The 16974-nt window shown below is 38.8% G+C and overlaps 1 protein-coding gene across 5 annotated transcripts in view; it reads right to left on the reverse strand.

The window, feature by feature from the left end:
- Positions 1–16974, reverse strand: part of wdpcp (WD repeat containing planar cell polarity effector) — a 67068-nt gene that overhangs the window by 15349 nt on the left and 34745 nt on the right. For all 5 annotated transcript variants that reach the window (XM_059520280.1, XM_059520278.1, XM_059520282.1 and 2 more), the window contains 2 exons: positions 7672–7863; positions 2060–2705 (listed from right to left, as the gene is read on the reverse strand). In XM_059520280.1, coding sequence (XP_059376263.1) covers positions 2060–2705; positions 7672–7863 — 838 coding nt within the window. The remainder of the gene's footprint in view (positions 1–2059; positions 2706–7671; positions 7864–16974) is intronic.

Raw genomic sequence — 16974 nt, forward strand, 5'->3', positions numbered from 1 at the left:
AAGACACAACCAAAACAAACAGGGTGTCCTAAGTGATGCAACCAAAGGGCTTCAAACTGCAATGCTGTGCAATTTCCTCTCCTTTAAATTAATCTTGTTTCCCCCTCACTCTCTCTTTTTTTCACTTTCTCAGAGTGTGCCGGCCAGCTGCCCTCCATATCCACTCCGTTCAGCAGCTCTCCTGTGCCGAGCGCGTGCCCACGTGAGATAACTCAGGGAGGAGAGGGAAAAACGAAGGGAGGGTGAGAGAAAGAAAAGGAAAGACTGGAGGTCTGCCAACTCTTTCATCCTCGGCGCGTCCGATTCACTCACTTCATCATGTAGCAGTTCTAGAGATATAAGTCAATAAATATGGGCGCGTGAGTAAGACAAGCCCAACGAACACGTTCACAAACAAATAAATAGACAAACGGGCAAACAAGCGCTGCTCAATAGCTGCTCCAAATTATCAGTCGGAAAGGATGTGCGTTTGCTTTCTTCATCAAAACCTTGGCACTCGATCAGAGGAGAGGGAACTGCTGTCGCTTGCTCTCTCTCCCTTCCACCCTCCCTTGCTTTCTACCTCTCTCTCTCATAGAAACTCTTTCTCTTGCTGACGTTCTCCATTTAAAACTTTGACAGAGTCGCTGGGAGTCACATTCCCTTCCAAAGTCAAAATTAAACTTTCGGCATGGGCATGTTTTGATTGGCAAACTTTATCTGGTGCCCTGGGGGGCCATAAGACACTGTAAATGATTTATCTGAGAAATGCATCCCAGAATGCACCTGGAGGTGGCAGCCCAAGGGTGGGTATCGAGTGACCTCAGAAGAATTGGCACCTGCATCTGCCATTCCCTCAAATGTCTGTGTGCTTCTACAGTTCTACAATGAACGCAATCTCAGATGGCACACTCAAACTCTGAAGTATATAACACACAATAACCCCTCACACACTCTCAATCGGACAAGCTCTAATCTGATTGGCTGGCCTTATGTGTGTCCTTTACAAGATAGTGGGTTGCTACAATGATTACTTCTGGAAGGACTAATCACTGGATTTGCCAAAGTGTGCAAGGATTGTGACATCAAATCTTTTATTTTGGGCTGTTAGTAGAAAGAAAACTAGATATCTATATACCTTTTCCTTGCAACTGGGAAAAAGAGGGGAATCAGGTAATGGGCCAGATTCAAACATGTCACTCATGTAAGCACAACAGCTTAATGTGTTAAAGAATGTGTACTGACTGCAACACCACACCTACAGCAATAATTTTCACCAAAGAAAAAGTTTTGTATTTTCTTAATAGAAAAACTACATATCCAATATCAGAGCTATGTAATACGTTCTCTTATGCATGTGAAGTATCAGTTTTATACATACTGTAGACCTGTTATTTAAAAATATTTATTAAAATAAGTAATTAATGAAATAAAAATGATAAATTATTTCATATAGGCTACATTATAATAAAACAATTTGGGGATCGGTAAAATTGTATTTGGACGTTTAGTCTCTAATGTTTATCAAGGTTGGATCAAAAGTACAGAAAAAACAGTAATATTTTGAAATATTACAATTTAAAATAACTGCTTTTAAGCTAAATTTTCAGCATCCATTACTCCAGTCTTGATCTTTCAGAAATAATACTAATATGTTGATTTGGTGCTCATGAAGCATTTTTTAATGCTTCTTAATACTGTTTTCATTGCTGAAAACAGTTGTGCTGCTTCACATTTTTTGGAAACCTTCTTCAGGCTTTTTTTTAATAGTTAAAAACAGTATTTATTTGAAATTGAAAATTCATATTTTTCAACATTAAACATTTATTTACAGTCATCTTTGCTCAATTTACTGAAACCTTTGCTGAATATTTTTTGTTTTTGTTTTTTTTTACTGATCCCAAACTTTTGAATGGTAAATAAGGTCTGAAGTGTAAATTCTCTTTTCATGATTGTTGTGTGTTTGTGTTTTATGACTTCTAGCTATATAAATACAATCATGTTAAGAATCTTTAGTGCTACACTTCAGATGATCTACTCTGATTTCAATCAAGTAAACTACACACAAGGTCCGACTGACCTAGTCTTAGCCTCAGTGCAGCAAGCGGCCCTCCATGAAACCGAAGCAGCAGTAAGTCATGTGCCTCCAGACCCTCGTTTCCATGGGAAATTGGACAGTAGGCCCAATGCATCCCGTCTAGCCCCTGAGAGTTTTTTATGTGACGAGAGAGCTGCAGGCTGGGGCCTGTAGAGCCAGGAGTCGGTTCTTCACTCAGTAACCGCAGAGGAAGAGGCGTAAGTCCCACATCGAAGCACTGGAGCTCGCCTTGACCTCCACCTACTATCAGCAGAGCTCCTGAAGGATGCCATGCTAGTACTGCCGGCACCATGGAGCAGGAGGCCCACTGTGAGTGGCCCGTCTGAGGGTCAAAAAGAACTACAGAGCAATCCTGAAGCCCCAGGAGAACCCAGCGCTCCAACGGGTCACGACAACAGATTATAGGTTTGGACGTCAGGAGAAGAGGAGAGCTAGACAGACGCTGAAGACATCCACGAGCACATTCATATACACATGTTTGGACTTCAGGAGGCTGGGCCTCCTCATACAGCTCAGACGTGGAGTGTTTGGCCTCTTGGTGCAGCTCCACGGCCAGGACATGGTAGGGTTGGGTCAAACTGAATCTGCAGTCTATAGGGTTCCCATCAGTTCGGATAGAGCTCAAAACCTACACAGAAAGAAACAGGGAGGCAAAAAATAATTTCATTTAATAAATGAAGTATTACATTTTTTGCAGAAAAAGTATGTGAACCATTGCATCTACCAGTTCAGTTTAACTATAAATTAATTGTGCATGCCCAGTTCACAATTACAGGAAATATTTGGTGAAAGTGTTTACCGTACATACTTTTTTTCTATCAATTTGTCACAACAGACAGATTTTGTTCATATACTTGTTTCAGTTCATGTTTTAGTTCATGTACTTTTTCTAAACTGTAAAATATTTTATTACCATTTAATATACAGTTTTGGCAGTTTTATTTATAGTGTAGTACTATAGCTGGAAGAGAATCAGAAATTATAAGGAGAAAAAAGGTAATGAAATCAGGTAAGGAACCAGATACAAATTTGAAAACTATATCTCAATGTGTGCTAAACATTTTAAAACATTATTAGAAAAGTTCTACATAATATGTAATTTCAGTAAAATGGAGAACGGATCATCTTAAAATTATTATCATCAATATAAAAAAAAAAACTTTGAGTGCCACAGCTCAATGTGTCAAAGTATGTGCTACACCACAATTCTCAGAGAGTGGTTGACTAAATAATATTTAGAAATGATATATACAAAAAGTAACGACCCTTTGCAAGGTAAAACAAACACGGAAAAAGATACAAGCAGTCTTGAAGAACCACAGCTAAAACAAAAGTTACAAACATTTTGTAAAAGTACATATTCAGCATGGGCACCTCCATCCCTGAGAGAGATCAAAAGTAGAAATCACTGGCCCAACACACATGTTGAGCAAATTTGTTTGGCGATTTAACCTCAAAATGTGCACACAAACAGCTTAAAAAGTATCCTATCAGACGGCAGCACACAGGAAGTTGGGGTTTACCTGTAGTATGTGAGTTTCTGGTGCAGATGGTGCAGTGAGAGAGAGATGGGCTGGCACAGAACCGTGGCGTGTGCGCCAGCGTAGGAGACTGAGTTAAGCGGGTTGCCGATGGTTTCTGTGAAAGCAGGGGATGAGTTTTTTGTCTTTTTTTTAGCTGTAATCCCCCCTGGGCCGACTCCCGCTGCACCCCAGGGGGTGAGAGGGGTTTAGTGAGAGGGCGGGAGAGGAGTTGCTGACAGCACAGAGGGGAGATCCGGAACAGTGCCAGATCTCCACAGAGCCAGGCCCCGCTGAGACACACCTGCCCCAGCCACAGAGGCCCCGATTCTGGGCCTGTCCACAGCTGGGCCCGGGCTCAGAACCAACACCCCACTGACCACGCTAGCAGAAGACCAACGCCCCAACTGCTTTGGCTAATACTCAATGTTGACCCCGCTAGCACTAAGCTAGTCAAAAACTAGCTAGGGCTAGGTTGAACACCTTTTCAGGCCTTTTTAAAGTGGTCAGCTTGCAGCTCAGGCCAGAGTTTTTGACCTCACAAGGCTAATAATACCATGCTACAGGCAATGCTACAGATATTAGTCGGGCTAATAATACACACATTTAAAAGTCTTGAATAACACTGTGCTTTGTTTTGAGTGTAAAATCATGGACTAGAAGTGCCATAAGGAATTGCACCATCCTCACGCTTGTTTATCCGGTTTAGTAGTAACGGATAGCCAACAGAGAGAAAGGGCCAAGCACTTTGCCACAGTAACACTAAACAAAAACAAAAAGGTGAAAAAATAAATGAGAGCTGGTTGAAAGGCAGTATGTTTGCCTCAGCACTGGGGGACATTTCGAGTGTCTTTCTCCCACCCGCCACAATGGTTTTAACATCTTCACAGAGTGATCCTTCTTAAGACCTGCATTCACACACATGCACACACAAACATCGCAAATCCCACAGCTGCCGCTGAAACAATGACAGATTCAATTTCACAAAGACAAACGGCATCTTGGTGAGTTGGGGAGGTTTGCGGGGGATGCAAAGGAGAGCGAGAAAGAGAGAGAGAGAACAGTGGTAAGTGAGTCGCTGTTAGTTATTGGTTTCAGTCACTGGTCAAAACTATTCTTTTCTTTTCTTCTCTTCTCTGGACTTTCTTTTGCAGCTTGAAAGATAAACCCAAAGAGGTCCAGCTGAGCAGCAGGCCTTGTTCACAGCAGTAGAGCTCTTTGAGCCAATTTTCCAGCTCAGAGAGCAAACAGTGAGAGAGAGCGAGAGAGAGGGGGACAGTGAGAGACGGAGAGAGAGAGGGAGATGATGATGAAGGCAATCTATGAAAGTTCTTGCTGCTGAGTCTCTGCTCTTCTGGTGTGTGTAAATGCATGTGTGTGTGTGCTACTCAGATGCTTGTCAGGCCGCTGTGGCATGAAATCAACACAGAAGCATTCGCTCTACTGCACTTGCACATGCCCAAGAATTTAACCCGAGAAATCACATTCCACTCGGACCTATTCTCTTCATATATAACATGGTCTGGAATCATAACAGCAGCCATGCGCAGAAAAATGGCAGAGATTGAAACCATTCCACATGAGCCTTGTAAAATCAAATCAACACTGATCGAGAATCACTGAATACATTCAAAAAAATGAGCGGAATAAATTCAGCAGGACAAATACATCAGTCAGAAAAGGCGTCTGTGTCAAAAAACACTACACTAGCATTCAAAAGTTTGGGGTAAATTGTATACTTTTCTTCAGCAAGGATGTGGTAAATTGATCAAAAGTTACTGTAAATACATGTATAATGTCAAATATATTTTTATTTCAAATAAATGCTATTTTTTTTTTACTTTCAATTAATCAAAGAATCCTGATAAAAATGTAACACAATCCTACAATTTTAAGCAGCACAACTGTTTTCAATAAAAAAAATTGTGAACATAAAAGTAACATAGCAACATTAGACTATTATTTTGTTGGGATATAGTTTGACAATTTAGGTTGTTTGAGACCATTGTGGTCATAAAAAAAGTGAATGTCCCTGAATGTCACTGACTCCATGGTCTATGTGTAAATTCTGGAGTCCTTTTCACTCAGGCCTGAAAACTGTAAAACTATTTCTGCTTTCATTCATTGGGTGAAAAGGATAATACGTGTTTGGATGAAGACACAAGAAATTTGGCAATTTTAAATAGATGCCTGGTAAATATGCAGATCAAACAAATGAAAAGAGAAGTGTTCTGAGAGAGATAACAGGGTATTCAACAACATCTAATGCGTACGGAAAACATAACAACAGCCACCCCAATATGCAAAACAACTAACAAAAAGAAAAGAAAAAAAATTATATCAAATGCTTACTGAAAACATAACCAACTCAACATTCAAAATAAGGGTATATATAAAAATATTTTTTATTAAAATCATTCAATTGCAGGAACAGGGGAATTGATTATAAATGTTAAGCGTTTGCATAAAAAAAAGTGAGTGCATGAGTGTTTTTCCCCATGTGTCTCTTGGCAGTGCTTATCTGAGAGGGGTAAGAATTAAGACCACATAGGGAAAGAAAGCGTACTTTTTAAATGCTGAAGACTAAGCAGAAAATGGGTTTAGCATGCAGATAGCAAACATAACAAAGGGAACATATATATGAGGCAGAATTGATTGAAGTGTGTGTCTGTGCGCCGAGCGAACCGTTTGATTCACCGCTCGCGTCTTACATAAACTGCTAGCTTGATTTCACACCACGGATCTGAAAATGACAACAAACACTTTAATTAGAAACGATGAAAGCGAGAGACACTTTAATGTTTTTTAACCGTAAAAAAAATGAGAGCGAGAGAGAGGGAGGAAGAGAGAGACAAAGAGAGAGAGAGAAAAATACATAGGTGTATGCCCAGGATAAATCCAGGGTTCATTTCCAACCAGAGCAATCCAGCGTTGCTTTATGCCGCCCCCCTTTTATTTTTTTATTTAGCAGTTTTCTACCCCTTGTTTGTTTTCATTTGGTGCATTTGCGATTGAAAACGCAGCTCCGTTTACTCGTCTCTCTCATCCCCTGCTCTGCGAGTGAAGATTTTGCATATGTTTAAAACCAGAGTGCAATGTTGGGAGCTTAAGCATTGCTTGCTGATTTTTTAATCGTCGGCATTCAACATTAAGCAGTGCTGATAGGCAATGGAATGTACAGTAGAGATGGAGAAGTGGACAGACAGTGTTTTAAGCAGTTCTTAAGAGCACCTCATTTTTACCTCATTTAAAAAAAAGTTTCACACACAAAAAAGGAGTACCTTGGAGATGTAGACTCCAGTCATACCAGTAGCCTAATAAAAGGGGTTTAATTTTACATGATTTATTTCTGTTTTATTTTGTATAACTCCATAGGGTTGTCGCCATGTTTTGATCACATAACCAGATCAATACTAGTTAATTTATATTTAAATTAATATGTTAATTTATAACAATAAAACTAAATGCTATCTTATTAATACTAAGTCGATGACGAGACGTCATTTCGTCCACTGTGATGTAAGTAAAAATATGAGCGGTACCTTTAAAAACAATGATGGATTGGTGTTTGTACTGCAGCTCTATACTATATATGCAAAATATTTCTACAATAAAATTTTTGCACCTCTGCATAGCTGTTGCGTAACTGCAGACTCGCTGGAGAACAGAATACATACTACAATGAAAAAGTGTCAGCTACAAAGGAAGGGGGCTGAAAGGTCAAAGGTTGGCTGTTCATGTAAAATAAAAAAAGTTCAAGTGAACAGTCTGCGAGTTACAACAGCTCATTGAGAAACACAATGGTGATTGGTAAAGTATGACAAAAGAGAAAAAGAAAGGTAAAATGGGACAAAAAGACTGGGGCGAAAAAGGGATTGACAATCTTTCCGAAACCTTGAGCAGCGGAGCATTGCGAGGGCATTATTAAAAGTATTTATATTATTTAGGAGGTCACACCCTGGTTACCATCTGACCTTCAAGTCTCTCTCACATCATTCAATTTCATCAGCCAAAAAATGTTAGTTCAGACAGGGATAAAAGGCCAACCCTGAAGCAACGTCAGTGTCTGCTTACCGTAAGCCCTGGTGTATCAGAGCAGGCGAGCAGCACTAGGTTGGCCCTGTCCACTGCACTAGGGACGGGAGACCAAGGCCTAACCTCCTCATTACAGAGAGGCCACCAGCACACGGCCACATCCTGCGTCCGGTTCAGCTCCACGCGGCGCTCCATGCGCCGTCCTCCACCAGGTAAATCCACCATTGAAACCTGCAGAAAAACAGCAACCATAAAGGAATCAGACCACAGAACATCTAAAAAACATGACCCCAACTCTTCTGCATAACACAACACAGCTGCATGCTGCTTTATTAATGTGGCCTGAGCTGCTCTGGGTAGCAGGGCATTGTTACCTTTTGTTGGGATTTTATAAAATTCATTAGAAATAGCCGCATTTGTTCTGCACTTGTTTGAAGGTAACAAGGTTTTGTATGACTGCTAATAAGATTTCTAGATGCTTTTGCTTTCACAAACCCCAGATTTGGACAGGTACTGTATTGTTTCCAGCGTGGTAGGACTGAACCAGAATTGGATTCTGCAGGAATATACTATGGAAAATAAAAAGGTAATTGCTCTATATCTTACAAATGCAAGTTTGTTTATCGTAATTATGACTTTATATCTCATAATTGTGCATTTATTTTCATAATCAATATCTCGGATTCTAAGATACATCATCAAATTTCCAGCACAGAGAAATCCCAAAACCACCCAAAATTACAGGTTTCTAAAGAAGCAGGCCAGTGTTTCGCTGCTGACTAAGTCTGACTACCAAATTTCATTAAAATGAGCCACACCTGATTGAGACACACCTGCCGTTTGGCTAATGCACAAACAGCTTTAATCACTCAAGACTGTCTAGCCATAACGTAGACATAATAATTGAGGTATTCAAAACTGGTTCCTTTGAAGGGGCATTTAATCCACTTTCTGTTTATGGGACTGCAATAATAGCTCAGTAAGGAGCGATATTTCTCGTACACTGCTGCATTAAACTCTATCTCATATCTGCGGCAGCTCATCATGTGCTATTTCAGCAATTCTGGGGTGAGGTTTTAAAGTAGGGTTTTTTCCAGACCCTTAATGCAGCCCATAGTACAAATAAATGGCATGAAAATACGATATGGCTCTTATAGAGTCAGTGCCTATTCATGCAACATAATAGCAGTCATTTCCATATACTTCATTCTGAAAGGCCTTATCAAGAGAGCAAACACGGAGTCTCTCTTTATGTCAACAACTCTATCTGTGCACAATAGGGAGGACTAGCAATGTACCACAGTCTGTTCATGACAACAAAAACTGTTCATCATTTAACCTTGACCTTCACAGACTGCACCCGTACAGACTAATCGTGAGTGTTAAGTATTGTTAAACATTAAAATGATTTATATAAGATTAATAAATAAACAAAAACAAAGTAAACCAGTACAGACTGTGGGAAAATAACATTCATCTCTCTCTGTCTCTTTCTGCCCTCCCCCAAAACCTGATTCCCCATCTCGCCTGTGCTTGCTGGTCAGCAATAATCAGGCCCTCTTTCTGGAGGATTAGGCTCAAAGCTTAGTCCAGTGGAGCAGGCAGTGGATGGGGCCGGCCGGGCTGGGATGGGGGGTGTGTGGTGGGCTAGGGGTGGTGTCGGGAGGGAGGGCAGGGTTTTGGGGTGGGGGGGTGCATACAGTCCCCCCTTATCAGAGCCATGCTGCTGGAGCCAGCCACACCGCAGGAGAGATTGCTTTCATACTTAGGCTGCCGTCGCAACAAAGCGCTCCAGTAATGCGATAATGTTTGGGTGCGGAGGGTGTTAAGAGCCTGATGTATTTATGTATTGTGTTTAGTCCATAATCAGACCCATCCAAATTGTGATCTCCGAACACTTGGTCTCTGGCCCATTAAAATGAGGTTAATGCTTTCAAAAAGAAAATGAATATTTATGTTTTTTTTTCTTAAATTCCGTTATGAATTTTTTTAGACAAGTTGTTTTGGAAAGCTAGAGAAAGAATGAATGGGATAGAGAATAAAGAATGGAGCGATCACCTTCGCTCCGTCTGAAGAGGAGGAGATTGACTTGACCTCACCCTCCAACCCCTACACCACTGCTCTGCTAGCGACAAACTGCATAGCTGTGACCAATTTTACAGAGGGGTAATGATGGTCATATCTTACAATATAGATAGTACAGCTTCTGTTCTTCTGGCTCAGACAGTAGAGTGTAGTGCTAGCCACGCCAAGGTCATGGGTCTGATTGCCAGGAAATCCAAAAACTAATGAAATAATACACACCACCTTTTTTATATATAATACAATTTTTTTTTGTTCTTTAAAAATGAATAAATATAAAGGAAGTATCTTATGCTCAGCAAGGCTGGTTTTATTTGATAAAAAATACAATAAAAACAGTAACATTGTGAAATATTATTATAAATGAAATAAATATTTCTTTTTTTCTGTGAAGGCTAAATTTTGGTTTGTTTCCTCAAAAAAAATATTTCTTATTGTTGAAAGCAGCTGTGTTTTATGTTACATGTTTTATGTAGAGACTGTGATACATTTAATGATTCTTTGTTCAAATGTACAGTATTTATTTTAAAATGGAAATCTTTTGTAACAATGACCTTTTGATCGATTTAACTTGATCTTTGCAAAATAAAAGTATTAATTTCTTTAAAACAAAAAATATTTATTTTTATTTTGATTATTAGAGCTTTCAGCTCATGAAAGTCAAAAATCCAGTATCTCAAAATATTAGAATATTTACATTTGAGTTTCATTAAATTAGCATCCCTAGAGTATAGATTCTGGGTATCTCTTGTTTTTTGAATCCACAATAATGGGGAAGACTGCTGACTTGGCAATGGTCCAGAAGACGATCACTGACACCCTCCATAAAGAGCGTAAGTCACAGAAGGTCATTACTGAAAGAGGTGGCTGTTCACAGAGTGCTGTATCAAAGCAAACGTTTTTTCATGCAAAGTTTCCTGGAAGGAAGAAACTCGGTAGGAAAGTTTCACAAGCAACAGGGATGACTGCAAGCTTGAGAATACTGTCAAGCAAAGCCAATTCAAACACACACTTGGGAGAACTTCACAAGGAGTGGACTGAAGCTGGAGTCGGTGCATCAAGAGTCACCACACTCAGACGTCTTCAGGAAAAGAGATACCAAGCCACTTCTGAAACAGAAACAACGTCAGAAGCATCTTACCTGGGCAAAAGAGAAAAAATACTGGACTTTTACTCAGCGGTCCAAAGTCCTCTTTTAACAAGTCCAAAATTAATACAGCCATCTACCAGGAGATTTTGGATCACTTTAAGTTCCATCTACTGACAAGCTTTATAGAGAAGCTGATAACCTTTTCCAGCAGGATGTGGCACCTGCCCAAAGTACAAAAACCACTTCCGAATGGTTTGCTGACATGATATTACTGGGCTGGATTGGCCAGCCAGCATGCCTGACCTAAACGCCATATGAAATCTATGGGATATTTTGATGCTTTACTGATGCTTTAATTTGTGCTTAAGGAGCCCTGACCAAGTACTGAGTGCATAAATGAACATACTTCAAAGAACTTGAGCTTTTCTGTTTTGCAAATCCTTATTTTAATTGATCTTAGGAAATATTTCAATATTTTGAGACACTGGAATTTTGACTTTCATGAGCTGTAAGCTCTACAGAGGTGGAAAGTAACGAATTACATTTACTCGCGTTACTGTAATTGAGTAGCTTTTTTGTGTACTAATACTTTTTAAAGTAAATTTTTAAATCTGTAATTTTACTTTTACTTAAGTATATTTTGTTTAAAGTATTGTACTTCGCTACATTTTAAAACACATTAATTACTGAGTAAAAAAAAAAATCGCTCCCTGGAAACTACGTCAGTAAATAATGGGCAGGAGGGCAAACTGGCGCTAAAATCAGAAGAAAGATGCAGACGGTAGTGGTGGAAATTATTCAAGGCCAGCTTGCAGTGACTGGTCTACAGTGGTGTGACTTTGTGACTGACACAAAATCAGATTTCACAATACAGAGGATCTGGCGAGATGATGCCTTCATAGCATCAATGAAAGACAAGCTAGACATGTACTATTATAGTGTTTATATGAATGTGTATCTTTCAGTGTTATAAACAGGACAGTTTCTGTTCATTTTCTGACCTTTGGATTTATTCTTATAATGGTATATATACCCACATTTATGTACAGAATGGTGAATACATGCTTATCTTTTTAATTTGATCTTGTGTAATATATGTGATTATATGTATGCATACACATTTACTAATTCTATATGTATTTATATTGTGTGAATAAAAATGAACAACAGAACTGAGTTGACATTTGTTTTTAATGAATTCTTATTAAAAAAAGCATTTTGTTGTCAACTATTTCATTGTGTCTGTCAAATTATTTTCAGGAAACTTAGTATAAACAATGACAATATACATTTGATCAAATGTTACAGTACAAAGTAAAAAAATAAAAACAATTTATTTAATTATGTTACCATTAAACATTTAAAGTATCACTACTATTGTAAAAATTAACCTCAGTGTAAATATCTCATATTTATTATATTATACATATATACTTGTATACATTTACTCCTCAAGAAACATTGGTCCCTGGTAATTAATCATAAAACAGCAATTATGCCAGATCTGATTGATGCTTCCTGACAAGGTGAGTGGCACAACAGAATCCCAAATGTGGTTTTCCTTGACCCTTCGAATGACCCTTTCCACCAGAATTCTGAGGCATGCAATGGCCTGTGTTTTTTCACAGTCCTGTTTGCTGAACTGCTTAGCACGTTTGAAAGGTGGAATGATCAGTCTAGCACTAACACTGGAGAGCATATCCTCGATTGTGAACCCCTTGTCTGCCATGACCTCATCTCCAGGTTCAAGCAGGTCCAAAATGCCGGACTTCTTTGTGATCTCTTTGTCGGAGATTGAACCTGTGTAAAGCTGGGAGATGAAAGTCATTGCACCACACGGAGCTACTCCAACCAGACCTTTAAATGTTGTAGTGCTCTTGTAGCTGGAGAAGATCTCTGAGTGGAGTGTCAGAGATGTGGGGCTCTCACAGCGGATTTCTGTGCAATCCAGGATGACTCGCAGGTTTGGACAGAACAAACTGTACTTATTTGGCATGGAGAAGCATATTTGTTGCCTGGACATCCAAATAGGTACTGAACCCAACACAAAGAACAGGTAGTTAGCCCAGGTGATAATGGCCCTGCTCACTGTGGCCACGCTTACCCCGAAAATGTCGGCGATTACTTGTTCCTTCAGTCCAGCAGCTACCCGACAGGAATACATGAACAGTTCATCTATGAGCTGGATCTTCCGTGCAGGGCTAGGGCTTGGGAAGGCTTCCTGTGACATCCTCTGTGCCTTAGTCCAGTACACAAGATTGCTGGCAGATGGGCAAACAGATTCCCAGAACACCTGGAAAACTTCCTGTGAGGGAAACTTTGTGTAATATTTCATTGTGTGATCAGAAACACAAAATCTGCTCATTGTTGTTTGTTTCTCTAATGACATTTTCTGCAGCCTAGCCTCCAGGTCTTCAATGTACTGCAGAGCCTCATCTAATGCACCTATAAAAATGTAAAATAGTATAGTTAGCAACTAATTACGTATATTTGTATATATATATACACACACACATGTATGTATATATATATATATATATATATATACACACACACACTATATATACATATATATATATATATATATATATATATATATATATATATATATATAGTGTGTGTGTGTGTATATATATATATATATATATATATATACATACATGTGTGCGTGTATGTATACACACGTATATATATATACACACACACACACATACATATATATATATGTATGTGTGTGTGTGTGTATATATATATATATATATATATATATACACACACACAGTCTACACTGTTATCACCGAAATACACAAGCAAAAGTCAACATTAGTGCTTACCAGCAGGTGGGCGTGCCGCGTAGTCATGTTCCTCAATATGACTGGATTCATTGGATGCATCTTCTGTGACCACCGGCTGCTCCTGAACACGTACATCCGCGCCAAGTCGAACGGCAGATCTCTCAAAAGCTGATAGTCTTTGAGGGAGTACATAGAAATTATTCCAAGGGAAACGACTGGGAATGGCACCGACTTTTAGCCGCGAACTTCCTGGAATGTAGTCGTCAGCGGTAAAATGCTGACTGCAGACATACGTGCTGCCTCTCCGAATGACGAACGTAGACCCTTCATCCCGTCTAATAGCGATGACCCATTTCTTTTTTTGGTCTTCGTTCATTGGAAACCCGTGAAAACTCAAATAAGGTTGTTTTTGCTTAGAATTGCTGCACTGAGGGACGCTACAGCAACACCTATTCTTGGTCTCGGCCATTGTTGTTGTCACCGGAAGTAAGTTTACCCGGCGTTGGTGAGCACCGGAAACACAAAACCCGGAAGTGTGAAAAAGGCTTATTCTTTCTAGAGATTCGTTCATTTTCAGTTCGTTCACCAAAATGATTCGTTCAGAATCGTTCACTGATTCGTTCAGTGATCATTTCTTGGTATTACACAAAATATGCCAGCAGGTGGCGAAAAAAGAGTGTATTATGTGTTATGTCTTTAGTCAACGAACGTATTCACTTGTTACAAAAACTGATCTGGCTTTATTAAAATGTGTGTATAATCGCATTCAGTATATAAAGTCTAATTAAGTTGTTCAGATGAACAAAGCACAAGGTTTTCTTGCCTAATTAGCATTTTAATTGTTTGGTCAGACAATTTGTATATTATATATTCACATTTTAAATCGGGGATTAAACGTGGAGTTGCTAAATATCAAAACAAGCGTATGTGCACAGTAACTGTAACTGCGCTTTGCATTTTGCGAGATTGAACTAAAATGGCAGACTAACCCAGTTTACTCTCATTAATTTTGTTCACAAACGAGATAAGCGATGTACCAGTTAATTTCATTCACGAACGACATGTATCCGTTCATTCAGGTTCACGAATGACATGTGTGCCAGTTCAGTCATTTCATTCACGAACGAGATGTACTAAATCATTCAACTCGTTCACGAACGATAAGATCTCTAGATCTTGTTCAGACTCATATGAAACTCGTTAATTGAAGGGCGTATTCGCTCACTACATTCAACAAATCACATTCTCTGTCACATCTCATACTCAAAGGCTATTGGCTCGAGGTTGTAACTCTTTGACAGGATGAAATGGTTGTTACTCGGTTCACTGAGCTGCGCATGCGCTGCTTATAGCGCCGCACTGCTGTGGAGGGAGTAACTTCAGTGAACGAGAAATATGAGTCAGTGGATTGCGTGAACGAGAACGATTCGTTCACCTAAAAGATTCATTCAAAAAGAACGATTCGTTCACGAACGACACATCACTAGCAGACGGTCAAAACAGGCGTTAGTGGTGCAGACACCGCTGAAAACGAAACCCCGTCATATTCTGAAGTTGAACTCGAAGGAAATGAAGTGAACCCCTGGCCATATGTATGCTCTATTATGCAGTGTAAGCTGTACTTGCCTAGGAAGACCAAACTAGCAGCTTATAAAATCTCGACAAGACATCAACCCTTCGCAAGAATGTAGGGCTAAGCTAAATAATTGCATCGTTGCATTGGTGGTTAAAATGAAGCTTTAACATTTTAGCAAGAGGTTTTGCACAAATTAGCCAAAAAGACAGTGGTGAGGAGTGTGCTATATATATATAGTCTGCGATAATATCATATTTTTTGTTTTAATGATGTGCGCGCGCATTTATAGTGCGTTCTTTCACTGTGTGATTCAGTCTCCTAAAATGCATTTAGAATGATCACAAAATTGAAGATATAGGGGCATAAAATTAACATATTTATATAATTTCATATATTAAATCAAAATCACACAAAGAATGCCATCTTTTCCTCAAAATCATCATGAATATATACATACATGTATATAACAGTTCAGTAAACAAGTTAATTAAGAGACTTGCGTTTTAGACACCATATTGCCTTTTTAAGCTCTATTTCTACAACAGAAAATAATTCCAAACACAGCCACCAAAGCACAGTTTTGCGTCTCTGAGCAACGTGACAGTGTTTCGTTCCTGAATGAATCAACCGTTTAAATGATTCGGTTCAATCGCAATGACTCACTTATTAACAGTGACTTGCTGACACATACTGGCCATTTTAATTTCACATTTAAAGTATCATTTTTTAAATAATGAATTTCCTATCATTTCAAATGAGTATTCAACATTTTATGTCTTGTATATCAAAACATTATTCATGCATTTGTAACTGCAGGTTAAATGCATTCTTGTCCTGCACTAAACAGTGTAATACATCTAAATGCCACTTCCAATGAATCTTCTGCATTTCCTCTGCATTAAAAGATGAGTTTGTTGATACTTATTTGCCTGGTAACAGCCCAAATGTTTTATTATTCTAAATAACTGATTCCTTTAATTAAAAACAACTAGTTTGAGATTAATAGACCCATCCCAGGGGTGTCAAACTCAGTTCCTGGAGGGCCGTAGCCCTGCAGAGTTTAGTTCTAACCTTGCTCCAGCACACATATCATGTAGTTTTCAAATAAACCTAAATGATTAGATTAGCTGGATCAGGTGTGTTTAATTAGGGTTAAATCTAAACTGTGCAGGACTGTGGCCCTCCAGGAACTGAGTTTGACACCCTTGGCCTGTCCCATTTTTGACTCCCTCCCACTGTTAAAATGTAACTAAGTAAATTTTACTCTGAGTAAATTTTAAATGAGCTACTTTTTACTTTTACTTGAGTTGATTTTTAGACTGGTACTTTTACTTGTACTTAAGTAAAATTTCATTAATGTAATGGTACTTTTACTTGAGTAGAATATTTTTGTACTCTTTCCACCTCTGAAGCTCTAATCATCAAAACGAAAAAAAAAAAAAAACTTTTGAAATATTTTACTTAACATATAATGAATCTAGAATATATGCAAGTTAAAATTTTTCTAAAAATATATATATATATTTTAGATGCACCTGTGTGTGTGTTTGTGTGTGCTCTTGTTTTTGTGACATATCAGGACACAACTCTGTATAATGACATGGGTATGACACAGGTATTACAAGGAGAGGGTGACTTATGAGGACATAACCCATGTCCCCATTTTTCAAAACGCTTATAAATCACACAGAATGAGTTTTTTTGAGAAAGTAAAAATGCACAATGTTTCCTGTGAGGGTTAGGGTTATGTGTAGGGTTGGTGAAGGGCGATAGAATATACAGTTTCTACAGTATAAAAA

Source organism: Carassius carassius, chromosome 32, assembly GCF_963082965.1.
Source record: "Carassius carassius chromosome 32, fCarCar2.1, whole genome shotgun sequence".
Taxonomy (NCBI): domain Eukaryota; kingdom Metazoa; phylum Chordata; class Actinopteri; order Cypriniformes; family Cyprinidae; genus Carassius; species Carassius carassius.